Raw genomic sequence first — 13209 nt, forward strand, 5'->3', positions numbered from 1 at the left:
GCAACTGTCATCAGAGATAGAACTGGGAATATGATCGCCGCTTCATGCAAGAAGCCAATGTTTGTCACTAATGCATTCGTGGCTGAAGTTTCGACGTTCAGAGAAGGATTAACACGAGCTCAATACTGTAGACTCAATAGATTTTCCATCCAATCTGGTAATGCATATGTTGTTGAAACAATGCTGAAGGGATGAGTGTCGATGACCTCTTCAGCGGCCATTTTCGAAGATTGCAGAATTCTAGCGTCAGGTTTTGCGAAGATCGTAATTGAACATTGTGAGAAGGATGTCGATGGAGCTGCTCATGAGCTTCTTAATTCATGTACTTATAAATAATGTATATAGTTGTACCAAATATGCGTAAATTATATATGGATCTGAGGGAGTAGTAACTCTTTTTCAAATGAATAAAGTTCGTTGTAGGTTTTCCTTTTATACGTATTCTAGTGATCTAAATGCTTTTTTTTTTTCCGGAGGGAGTATTAGATAGAAAAAGAAAAACAAAGGAAAAAATTCAGCAGCACAGCTGTATCCTACAACTGCAGTTCCGTTTCTTCTCTCCTCGCCTCGCCTCTCCCCTCTTCGGAGTTCAGACCCCTGCTGGCCTGCCGTCACACGAACCCGCAGAACCCCACGCAAGCGCCTCTCAGCTGTGTACCTCGATCCGAATGGAGACGGGAAGCAGCGGCGGCCGGAGGCTGCCGAAGACGGAGTCGGCGGAGATGCGGTGGGTGGTCCCCGGCGGCGCTTATGAAGAGGATGAGATCGATAGCTCGGACGACGGCGACGGCGGCACAGACACTCCCACGGCCGCCCTGGGCTCCCGTGGCGGTGGAGGCGGCTACTCGGACGCTGAAGAGGATGAGGAGGACGCGCTGCTGCGCCAGCGCCTGGTGCGCACCGGCCCGCGCGCCGACTCCTTCGACGTCGAAGCTCTCGATGTCCCCGGTCTGTACCGCCACCAGGTCTGCCTCCCATCCGCCTCCACCGCGTTGATTAAATTGGCTTCAATTTCGTTGCGCGCTAGGTGGCTGGGGTATTGCCTAGGTGAGGCTGCGTGCAAGCTGTTCGTGGGATTGCGTTCTTGCCCCCATCTCTCTGATCGATCGATATCTCGTGTTAGAACTTAGACGTTCCTACTTAACGCTATTGTTTATACGAGCTTGTGGCATGGGGCTGATAAGCTTTACTGGGTTAGGAGTGTTAAGACCATGTATAGTATGATTGCTCACTAGGTGTTTGTGCATTTGATTATGAGCTTGCTTGGAGTGGGTTGCTAATGTTTGTTAGGTTGGTTCGGGCGGTGCATGTAGCACAGTCTTAGACGGGCTTGCTTGTGCAGTGCGGGTTCTATTGGGTGGTTTACGTCTACATGCGGGCGAGGTGTGTTTGCAGCGTTGTTCAGATGAACCTGCCTAATGCGAACGTCCAGTAAACCTTCGGTAAATTTGATGATCTTGCCTTCTGTAGTATCTATGCTGGTACTTGTGGTCTGCAAGCTAGATTTTGTTCTTAATTTTGTGAAGGCCTAATTGGGCGCATAATTTGTATCTTTTAGACATAATTTCTTTCCATGAAAGATTTATTTTGTTTCAGAAAAGTTAGGTTATGTTAATTGTCCTTATAATACTCATAAGAGTGTTTCGCAAAAGCTGAAGCATTTGAAACAAATCTTTGATGGTTTACTCAGACTTCCACCTCAAGATATCCATCAAACAAGGTTGTAAGTTTTAAAATTGAGTTGTGTCGCCATGCCACCAACTTGCCAATTTGTCATGACTATCTTTGACTACATGTCACCTCTATTTGTTGCCTGTTGCTGCTACAATTGCTAGGCAGGATCAGAGAGGGAAATAGAGAGATTGCTTTTTAATTCGGCATTAGCTTCGTTAGAGAAAGCCATGCGTGAACTACAAAGCATGGGATCCTGAACACCACGAAAGAAAGCGTACTACTTTTCAATGAGGTCCGACTTCAGAGAGTTATTTTAACTCATTTGGGCTCATACGACAGGCTCAAATTTGGATTTCGGGCCTGTGAATACTGGAAAGAGTGGCAGATCGTGCATTGAGGGGTGGTAGCCTATTTAGAGGTATTGGTGGTGAGTGATTGAGGTTTTTTTTCCCTATCTCTTTTTATTATGGTTCTTGGAAGCATGATTTGAGATTTACCTTTTCTGAGGTACATAATCTAAATTCCTCATGATTTTTTTAAGGCTCACTATGATTACCTAAGAATAGAGAGGTGATGCAATGAGCAATGGCAATTTGTGAACGACTTATATGCACTATGCCCTTTAGGTGGAATCAGGTTGAATGGACATCCAAAAAATCATGTAATTTTTTTTTTTAAAAATAGCTTTGACACAAGATGCATCTACCATCAAAAATTTTAAAATCTAAATGACAGGTTGATGAAAAAAAGAATTCTTTGGGAAAGCTGAAAAGTAGCTAATTCTGATTTGACTGCCCCGCTACTATTCATGCTAGAATACCAAGTTAAACCCCCGTTTCTTTGAATCAGCTACTTTGATAGCCCCGTTTAATGAAGTTCTTCATTATGGTCTTGCTGTGTTGCACTTGTTGCAAGTATTTGCTCTTTGTTTGAACTGTGTGGATGTTAGAAGTTCGTAATAAAGTACCCGGCAGTTTAAACTTTCGAGTCATAATTCATTGAAATCAGGCCAGAGGCTAATAATTGTATCTATGGACTATCCTCTTGCTCCTACTAGCTAATTGCCCTTGTGTTGCAAGGGGAGCAAACATATTTTAGTGATTCAGCATCAATTACGAGTGCCTCAACAGAGATGTCACAAGTTTTTTTTTCTATGGCACGTCCCACATCGACATTGTTGGGTAAGATCGTGTGGCAGAACGTGAATATGATGGAAAGGAAACGAGAGATTTTAGGAGGAGCCCACATAAAATGGCACTTTCCCTAAATTAAGGTGATCCTCGCTTGAGGTATTTATAACCGCAGTACGCATGCTATAGTCAAAACCGGAAAAGAATGATGCTCTCCATAATTAATGTGATTCTTCCGTCCAACACTAGATGATACTTTCCATAAATTAATGGATGTTGTTTTTTGTTTTAAGGGAATGAGTAGGATAAGGAAAGGAAAGTATCGATTTGGTTCAGATTATTTCTAGTTACTCCATATATGTTTTTTGTTTTTGTTTTGTGTGGCATCGGTTGAGATTACCGACAAAATCTACAAAAAACCAAGCGGGATGGGGACACGGGGATGAAAAAACTGGGGGAAGAGGCGAGGCGAACCTACCAACTTCCCTTTAATAGTAGAGATAAGTTTTTTTTGTTACTTTGTAGATAAACCGGGGAAGGGGAGCCTTGGCACAGCGGTAAAGCTGGTGCGTTGTGACCATGAAGTCATGGGTTCGAGTCCTTGAAATAGCCTCTTGCAGAAATGTGGAAGGCTGCGTGCAAAAGACCCAAAGTGGTCGGACCCTTCCCTGGACCCTGCGCTAGCAGGAGCTACATGCACCGGGCTGCCTTTTTTTTGTAGACTCTAATACACATCCTAGAACCCATGTAGTTGAACAACTTTTCTTTTACCCACAACCTCTTTGCAAATTTCTAGATCGGCCATATGAAATTGGTATAAGTAGATTTTTGTCATAATATTATACCTTTAAGAAGTAAAATACTGCTTCCATTCTAAAATATAAGGCGTATTATTTTTTTGCAGAAGTCAAACTTTTCTATGCTTGACCATGTTTATAAAAACAAATATCAATATCAGAATAAAAATTCTAGTTAGGATCATGTTTTTGCAGAGCAGTCAATGTGCAAAGGCCCACTTTTTGTGATGGGATCTAAGCAATTTTTTCTAGTCTTTGTTAAATTTTCCTAAATAATTATTGGAATTTGCTGTGTCATGGTAAATTGGTATATTTAAGAAGCAACTTTCATGGATCATACATTGCTATTCCAGCTGCTATATCCGCCATGCATACGCCATCTCTGCACAGGATGTTGCTATCAGATGTGCATGAGTATGTTGATTGTTGAGCCCTTGACTTTGCTGATATCTCGATTCTTCATTTCCTTTCAGGAATTTACCATGGGAAGGAGTATTGTTTTGGCCCTTCAGACGTTAGGCGTTGTCTTTGGGGATGTTGGCACCAGCCCACTATACACTTTCGATATAATGTTCAACAAATACCCCAATACTTCGAAGGAGGATGTGCTTGGAGCACTCTCACTTGTAATATACACTCTGATTCTAATTCCATTGCTGAAGTATACTCTGATTGTTTTATGGGGAAATGATGATGGAGAAGGTATTAATACCACACCACTGGAACTAGATTAGAGAATAGTACTTTTATTTGAGCTTTATGTTTGATAATGATTGTTCTGTATATTTGGCAGGAGGGATATTTGCTTTATACTCTCTAATATGCAGGAATGCAAAGGCTAGTCTGCTCCCTAACCAACTGCCCTCTGACACCCGCATATCAAGTTTCCAACTCAAGGTACCATCGGTCGAACTCGAGAGGTCTCTGAGGATCAAGGAGCGCCTCGAGACTTCATCTATGCTAAAGAAGCTACTTTTGATGCTTGTTCTTTTTGGTACTTCTATGGTGATAGCGGATGGTGTTGTTACACCAGCGATGTCAGGTTCATATATTTCTGATCCATTGTTCGTCTTATTTCTCTTCACCTAGTCTGATGATCTTGCATATTTGCTTTCAGCAGTAGTATTGTGTTATCACTTTTCATCTTATCACAGTATTTAATTCCTTTCTTTTGTTGGTAAAATCTGCAGTGATGTCTGCTGTTAATGGCTTGAAGGTTGGAATATCTAGTGTTAACGAAGGTGACCTTGAATATATTGCTTGGTATTAATTGGTTAAATAGAAAATTGTGGTACTGCTTAAAAGTGCAGGATGCTCACCTTCTATTGTATTTTTTTTGGCAGGTGAAGTGGTCATGATAAGTGTTGCATTTCTCATTGTTCTATTCAGTCTGCAAAGGTTTGGAACAAGTAAAGTTGGGCTTGCTGTTGGACCTGCCTTGTTCATATGGTTTTGCTGCCTTTCTGGGATAGGAATATATAACATTATGCAATATGGTACAGAAGTATTACGTGCATTCAATCCTATATACATCTACTACTATTTTGAAAGAAACCCAACTCAAGCTTGGATGTCTCTTGGGGGCTGCCTTTTATGTGCAACAGGTATGTTTTTTTGACCATATTCCTAATGTTAGTTATGATTAAACATTTAAACTTGTTTGAAGTTCTCTAAGGTGTGTTTGCTTGAGGTGCATTGTTTGTTTCAGTTACAGTCTATCATGTGTCCTTTTGTTTTTTCTTCTGTTATAGGAATTCTGCAACTTAAAAGTATGCTGACTGCGTTTGTGGTGGTACTAAACATAATTAGACCTCTTTCTTGTTCTTACTAGTAACTGTGCCATGTGCAACGCATGCCATGAGCCCATGACCAAATTGAACATATCGCAAGCACAGGAATTTGAAGAAACCCTCTTTGATGTTTTTTTCCTCAAGAAAACGCAAAGTTCCACTTTGCGTTTCTTTTCACTGAAAAGGTAGAAGTTCAGTTACAATCCTCCGAGGAGGTGCGGTGTACAAAAAGATGAAAGAAAATCAGTGAACATCCCAGGTTGAGGGTAGAACGACCCTGAGTCCTGGAGCACCAGCCTTTGCCCAGGAGGAGGCCTCATCTTTGGCCCTGCCAACTAGTGTAGCGATTGAAGGTCTGGCATTCTCGAAGACGCGCTCGTTCCGGTGTTTTCAGACCATCCAAGGCACGAGCAGGGCGATAGATGCCAGAGCCTTGCGTTGCAGCGGCGGCGTGTCCTGTTGCATGCGCAGCCACCCATCCATCAGCGTGGCTTCATGGTCTGGAGCCCAGATCGGTATTCTTAGCCAAGCTAGGATTTCATGCCAGGTTTGGCGGGCGAAAGGGCAGTCCAGCAGTAGATGACGAATAGTTTCCGGGGTTTGGTCGCATAGGAGGCAGCGGGGATGGTGCTGCAGTCCATGGCGAGCAAGCCTATCAGCGGTCTAGCTTCGATCCTGGTTGGCCAACCAGTGGAAGAACTTCACCCGCGGCGGCACCCAGCTTTTCCAGACGAGTTCCAGGAGTAGCACAGCGTGGACCCGTGGAAGGTGGTCAAATAGCAGGACTGCGCAGAGTTGGTGCCATTACAGACCACTTCCAGAGCAGCCGTCAGGCTCGTCGGAGAGGATGGTGTGCTGCACAGCCTGCCATAGCTGCAAGTATTGGCTGATCTCATGTATGCCAAGGACCCCGTGTATGTCTTGCGCCCAGGTATTGCCTTGGAGCCCGTCGTCACCGTTCTGATCTTGCGGCGCCTCTTTTTTTTTCGAAACGGAGGCATAAAATTTGCCTCATCTATTAAATAAGGAGAGAATAGAGTTTAGATTTTTACAGGACACCCCATACAAGCGACATGACAATTACTCACACACAATGATAGTCCCTAGCTTCTTGGCGCCGGCAGTAACCCATAACTTTGCCTCACCAATGATGGTTTGGAGGAGAATAGGCGGTGGCGCAAATTTTTGCCGAAATACCCTAGCATTTCGCTCGTTCCAAATGGTCCAAGAGGTGAGCATGACGAGAGAGGACATGGCATGCCAATTCGGGTTTCGGTCATCGGTACGCTTGACCCACCACTCCTTGACGGATTCATCAAGATGCCAATCGGGAATGTTGACGTGAGGTAGCCCAAGCTTCTCGATGATAGATCTCCAAAGCCTAAGAGTGTAACGACACTTGAAGAAGAGGTGTGGCCCCGTTTCTTGCTCTCTGTTGCATAGTGGACAAAGACCACAATTGACCCAACCACGCTTCTCCAGACGATCGGCGGTCCAAATTCGGTCTTGCAGGGCAAGCCACGCAAAGAATTTAACCTTAGGGGGTGCCCAAGCCTTCCAAACCATACGGTCCATGGGAGAGAGAGTCAATCCAAGGAACAGAGCCTTGTACGCGGCGCCTCTTGTGGATGCATTGGTGGAGCAGGGGCATGATCTCGCTGACAGACCGTCCGTTGAGCCATCGATCTTCCCAAAATAAGGCGGTGGCACTGTTGCCAACGGACATGGTTGTGGATGCGAAGAAGAGTGCACGCTCCTCGGCCGAGAACTGTAGGTCGAGCCCCTGCCGTGCGCGCCTTGCATCTGTGTGAGAGAACCCAAGCCAGCGTAGCCGAAGTGCAAGCCCAGCGTGTTCCAGATCCTGTACCCCCAGGCCACCATTCGCGAGAGGGCGTCAGACATGGCGCCAGTTCATGTGACAGTGCCCTCCGTTGGCGACGGCGCGTCCAGCCCAGAGAAACCCTCGCTGAATCTTCTTGAGCTGCTTGAGGGTTTTCTTTGGGGGTGCAAACGCCAGAAGCTGGTGAACCGGGATGGTGCTAAGGACGGACTTGACCAGGGCTAGGCGTCTGGTTTTGTTCATCAGCCAGGCCTTCCACGCTGGGAGTCAGCCAACCGCCCCATCGACGAGGGGCTGCAGCTGGGCGGCAGTGGGGTGGCGCGCCGTCAAGGGGATGCCAAGGTAGGTGATTGGGAGCTCCACGACAGGGCATCCCAGCTGGGCGATCATCAGCGCGGTTACCTTGGGGTCGCCTTGCAGAAGAGTGGCTGAGCTTTTTGCGAAGTTGACCCGGAGGCCAGAGGCATCGCCAAACAGGCCCAAAATATCTTTGACTGTCGCAACATCGTCCTGCGTGGGGTGGCAGAACAGCATCACATCATCGGCATACAGATATAGCCGGGATCTCACACTCTGGGTGTAGCTGCTGCAAGATGTTGAGGTCATGGGCACGTTTCACAAGCCGACCCAGGGTGTCGATGGCGAGAACGAAGAACTGCGGGGCCAAGGGGTTGCCTTGGCGAAGCCCACAACGGTGCCAAATTGGCGGGCCAGGCTCTCCGTTTAGCAGGATTGCGGTGCTGGCCGTTGATAGGAGGATGGCTAGCCACTCCAAAAAACGGGCGCCGTAACCATATTGGCGCAAAACCTCAAAGACAAATGGCCAAGATATGGAGTCGAAGGCGCGCCCTAGGTCGAGCTTGAGCATAGTCCTTAGGGCCCCAAGTTGGTGTAGCAGCTTAAGCGATTGCTTGACAAGGACGAAGTTGTCGTGGAGGCTTCACCCCGTGATGAACACGTTCTGGTTATGGTTGACCAGGCTGTTGAGCTTGGGGGTGAGGCGCAGCGATAGGACTTCAGCGAAGATCTTGGCCATGAGATGGATCAAGCTTATCAGGCGGTACTCTCTAAGCTGGCAGGTATTAGTGCGTTTGGGCAGCAGGGTGAGGAGGGCCTGGTTGAGATTGCAGAAACTGCGGCCGCGCATCTCGAACAGCTGCTGGAAGAAATCCACAAAATCCTGCCTGACCGTACCCCAGCAGGCGCACAGGAATTCGGCAGTGAACCCGTCCGGTCTGGGTGCCTTTCGTGTGGGCAGGCGCTTAATTGCATCCCAAATCTCGTCCCCGCTGAAGGGGGCGTCGAGGTCAGTCAGGTCTCAGGGATCGATGAGCTGCGACAGGTCCAGCGCGTGGTCGTGCTTGACGGTGGTGCCAAGAAGCACGTCAAGGTGCAGGAATGCCGCTTCCACTATCTCCTCGTGCTCGGTGAGCACGTGTCCAGGCTGAACGCACGTTTTTTCTGCTGGTGGAAGGTGCACTGCCGGTGGAAGAAAGCGGTGTTAGCGTCGCCGTCCTTGAGGTTGGTGATGCGAGCACGCTGCTTTGATGTTTTCAGATAGTGGAACCTCTGTCGAAGGCAAAACATCATGTACATCTGAATGCGACATCATGGAAAAGAGAAAACTTATTCATTTTATTGCTAACAACACATTATTGCTAAAATTATTATTTCGAGATATATGCTATACTCAGCATACACTTCTAGTTTACCAAGACACTAAAACTATTTGCATCAGTTACCAATATGACGCATTTCTGAAACCTCAGGCCCTCACAGAGATCCTAGAAAAGTTTGAAATGGTTTTCCCCCTCTTCTATTTAGAGACAGCATCCAGTATATTCACAGGCTCCTTAGTTAATAGTTAAATCTACTTCAACTTAAGATGAGAGGTCGAACATCAGGCTAAGCAAATGGCAGTCAAGTGATACTGGATTTTATACCAGTTATTAAATAAGTGCTGCTATGGTTCTTGTGTTAGTAAAGTAAGTACTAAGTAAAGGGAGGTGAATGTCAAATTCTTTAAGAGGATAATGCCGGAGATAACCATCACCTAGAACATCAGAATCCTCTCTATTGGTGTGGTGCAGAGATCCTACAAACAGTGTGGGCTCTTTTATGGACTCTTCTTGTCATTCTACCTTTACTTATGTTTGCAATACAAAATATGTCATTCTACCTTACTTGCCTCAGTTTGGAAGTAAATTATTGTAGTTTGTAGCATAGATGGAGAAAGCTTTCTGTACTAATGGAGGAGGGAAAATAGAAACAATAGAACGAGGGGAAATGTACATCCATATCTTGGTGTGCCCACACCCTATAATGGTTTGCGCTTTCTGTGTTAAAAAATGAAAACAAAATCATGGATATAGAATGCGTGAACACTTGGGTTATAAAGATATTTACAAGTTTTTTTTTGCAGGATCCGAGGCAATGTTTGCTGATCTATGCTACTTCTCTGTTAGATCTGTCCAGGTAGTCTTTTGTACTGTCTGAGGGCTCCATGCTACACTTCCAGTACATAGTTGATAACTTACTGTTGCTCATATGTTGCAGCTTACCTTTGTGTGTCTTGTTCTTCCATGCCTTCTACTGGGTTACCTAGGGCAAGCTGCATTTCTTATGGAAAACTTGACTCAAAATGAGCAGGTCTTCTTTTTATCTATCCCGAGTAAGACAAACTGGTTTGTTTGAAGCCCATTTCAAATCTGATATGTTTATTGCCATGTAATGTTTCAAGCATTATGAAATTATTATATTATAGTAAAACTAAGCTTCTTTTTATTTAAAAAATTAAGCTTCGGTTTACCACTTGTCCCTTTTTGATAACTGTTTCGTTCCATGTTTCAGGTCAGGTGTTTTGGCCAGTGGTGTTCATAGCTACTCTGGCAGCACTAATTGCTAGTCGTACAATGACAACTGCTATTTTCTCAATCATTAAGCAGGCCACAGCTCTTGGCTGTTTTCCCCGCCTCAAGATTATTCACACTTCAAGAAAGTTCATGGGTCAAATATACATCCCAGTGATGAACTGGTTTTTGCTAGTTTCCTGTCTCGCGTTTGTTACGACATTTGGGAGCATTAATGAGATTGGCAATGCATATGGTGCGTAAGTTTAGAATAAGGGGCCACTTTGTTTATTCACATAGAATATTATCTGCTGGTTCATTCCTCAGTGCACTAGTTCCTCTGATTATTTTCGTGTGCTGTAGTTTCGCTTCGTTTATAAATGATGTTTCATTTAATTTTTTATACCAATGTAAGACATAACCTCATGTCCTTACTAGGATTATATTCCGCTGAAGTGTAAATTTAATAAGCTATGTAGGATATGAGGAAAGGAAGAGAGTTCTAAGCATTTGAAAATTTACTCAAAGGCATTTCATAAGAACTTTATAGGCAGCCAAATGAGATACACAAAATGATAGATGTAACCATTGTTTGATAGCACTCCTATTTGACCGCAAGAAATATTGCTTTTATTGGTGTTTCATTTTATGAAGAGTTTTGACTTGTTTGGTGAATTAAAACATTATCAACCAGCCGTTTCTCATTGGAAGTTCTGAGATGTACATTACCTCATTGCATAGGTAGGGGCTAAATTATGTTTCTATGCTGACTTTACAGTGTTTCTCCTAATATGCATAGTGTTGAAATTGCTAGAACTGGATATGTTCAATTTGTGCTTATCATGTATGTATAAATTGAATTTGGTTGTTTAGAACTGTTGTCAGTTCAATATTTCTCTGTGCTAGGTTTACTTGATGGACTTGGTAATGCTTTAGTATGGTACTATATAAAGTACATGTTATTGTGGATTGGCAAAAAATATAACATTCATGACTTGTGTTATTCTGAATAAAAACCAATGTCCTACGTCATTCAAGCACTGATTTGTTATATACAATTCCTTTCTTTCACTCTAATTGTCACCACTACCGCCACATAATCTTTCTAATGCCCAATATTTATTACAGGTATAGCTGAACTTGGGGTCATGATGATGACTACTATATTGGTGACCATCATAATGCTTCTGATTTGGCAGGTCAACATCATTGTCGTTCTATGCTTTCTCACCCTCTTCCTGGGCCTGGAGCTATTTTTCTTTTCTTCTGTATTGGGCAGTGTAGCAGATGGCAGTTGGGTTCTTTTGGTATTTGCGGCTGTACTGTATCTGGTAATGTACATATGGAACTATGGGACCAAGTTGAAGTACGAAACTGAGGTTAAGCAAAAACTTTCGATGGATCTAATGATGGATCTAGGCTGCAATCTCGGTACAGTCAGAGCGCCTGGAATTGGATTGCTTTATAATGAACTGGTGAGGGGGGTTCCTGCAATCTTTGGTCACTTCCTGACCACAATGCCAGCCATTCATTCGATGATCATTTTTGTCTGCATCAAGTGGGTTCCTGTTCCTGTCGTTCCTCAGAATGAAAGGTTTCTCTTTCGCCGGGTCTGCCCAAAGAACTACCATATGTTTCGCTGCATTGCTAGGTATGGACATAGAAAAAGTTCTGCTTGGCTTCAAACCTTCCGACTCATAATTATGTTATACTGACTACACTGGCTTGAAACCTTTAAGGTATAATGGAATGCATCTATTTATTTTTGGTATCATTACTGTCACAACAATCTATTTATTCTGACATCTTCGCGAATACGTAGGCAGGCAGGTGCTTCTGGGAATACTATAGTTTAGTATCCCCTAATGCTGTCATTCATATTTCACACCGTAGCCAGTCAAAATGTTTTTTTATCTCTCAACTGATCATATCAGGGGATTCTTGGCTCTTGGGCAGAGCACCTTTTTACTTAGTGATCGATTCCTTTGATTTGGAACTTCATTTTTATTCCTCACAACAGTGTAGGTGATATACACTAGCTTGAAATGTGCCAGGTTGGCCCTTGGTGGTATTTTCTTAACCTATGCATAGCTTGATATGGACATAGCAAAGCTGTGTCATATATATAGAATAACTTTATGGTGAGGAGAGTTTATTTGCTACCTGTGCTAATCATACATGTCTGCAGGTATGGGTACAAAGATGTACGCAAGGAGAACCCCCAAACATTTGAACAGCTTCTGATAGAAAGTCTAGAGAAATTTATACGGCGAGAAGCTCAAGAGCGCTCCCTGGAGAGTGACGAGAATGGTAACACGGACTCTGAAGAGGAGGTTGCGTCAAGCTCATCAAGAGTTCTTGTTGGTCCAAATGGTAGCATCTACTCTCTTGGTGTTCCACTCCTTGCGGAGTGTGGTGGTGTTTCAAATCCAAACTTTGGATCAAGCACATCATTTGATGGATCTCTGGACGGGACAATGGATGGAAGGCGAAGCCTGGACAATGAGCTGTCTTTCATTCACATGGCCAAGGAGTGTGGCGTGGTTTACCTTCTTGGACATGGCGACATCCGAGCTCGGAAGGAGTCATTCTTTGTCAAGAAGCTAGTGATCAACTATTTCTACGCGTTCCTGAGGAAGAACTGCCGGAGAGGCATAGCAACGTTGAGCATACCGCACACAAGGCTGATGCAGGTCGCAATGCAATACATGGTGTAGGGTTGTTTTTACCCCAAATTTTCTCTCTCCGATGGCCAGGGTGCTAACTCGTGGTTGATACAGAGGCACTGTTTACTGGAGCTACTTTTCTGCTGTAGATTCACCATGTAGTAGTGGGCATTAACAAAGGCACTGTTTAGTGGAAGGCTGTCGGAGACTGACCCGTTTAATGAAAACATGAAATCTCCGTTTCTCCCTTTTCGTCAGCTTATGTTCCCCTCCTTGGTCGAAAGAAGTATATCCAAGTATACACCTGTGCGTGGACTGCTGCTCTGATGTTTTAATTTTTTTTTTCGAACACAGTACAGACGCAATCGCTCATATACACGCGTATACACTCACCCCTATGAACGCACACACGCACACTCTACTCATATGAGCACTTCCGATAGACTGAGCTGGCATATCATTT

The 13209-nt window shown here is 44.3% G+C and overlaps 1 protein-coding gene across 3 annotated transcripts; it reads left to right on the forward strand.

Annotated features, from left to right (window-relative positions):
- Window positions 1–536: 536 nt before the first annotated feature.
- On the forward strand, window positions 537–13003 carry LOC123052573 (probable potassium transporter 14). 3 transcript variants are annotated; one of them, XM_044475818.1, is made up of 11 exons: window positions 709–965; window positions 2014–2101; window positions 4075–4303; window positions 4395–4643; window positions 4792–4842; window positions 4945–5205; window positions 9654–9706; window positions 9788–9902; window positions 10082–10336; window positions 11209–11731; window positions 12269–13003. In XM_044475818.1, exons 3-11 carry the CDS (start codon window positions 4084–4086, stop codon window positions 12795–12797), a joined length of 2256 nt encoding a protein of 751 aa, XP_044331753.1. In that variant the 5' UTR covers window positions 709–965; window positions 2014–2101; window positions 4075–4083; the 3' UTR covers window positions 12798–13003. The 3 variants fall into 3 exon arrangements, with proteins under 3 accessions (XP_044331754.1, XP_044331752.1, XP_044331753.1); XM_044475819.1 differs by lacking the exon at window positions 2014–2101 and having other exon boundaries at window positions 537–965; window positions 11209–11819; window positions 12269–12492; XM_044475817.1 differs by lacking the exon at window positions 2014–2101 and having other exon boundaries at window positions 545–965.
- Window positions 13004–13209: the final 206 nt, after the last annotated feature.

Source organism: Triticum aestivum, chromosome 2D (assembly GCF_018294505.1).
Source record: "Triticum aestivum cultivar Chinese Spring chromosome 2D, IWGSC CS RefSeq v2.1, whole genome shotgun sequence".
Classification (NCBI taxonomy): domain Eukaryota; kingdom Viridiplantae; phylum Streptophyta; class Magnoliopsida; order Poales; family Poaceae; genus Triticum; species Triticum aestivum.

What these genes read in the sequence shown, in the direction of transcription:
- LOC123052573 (XM_044475817.1), top strand. Translation starts at nt 669, where the DNA reads ATGGAGACGGGAAGCAGCGGCGGCCGGAGGCTGCCGAAGACGGAGTCG. An exon ending in TGTTACACCAGCGATGTCAG is followed by an intron (nt 4,644 to 4,791) that starts GTTCATATATTT and finishes TAAAATCTGCAG; the next exon opens with TGATGTCTGCTGTTAATGGC. An exon ending in AATATCTAGTGTTAACGAAG is followed by an intron (nt 4,843 to 4,944) that starts GTGACCTTGAAT and finishes TTTTTTTGGCAG; the next exon opens with GTGAAGTGGTCATGATAAGT.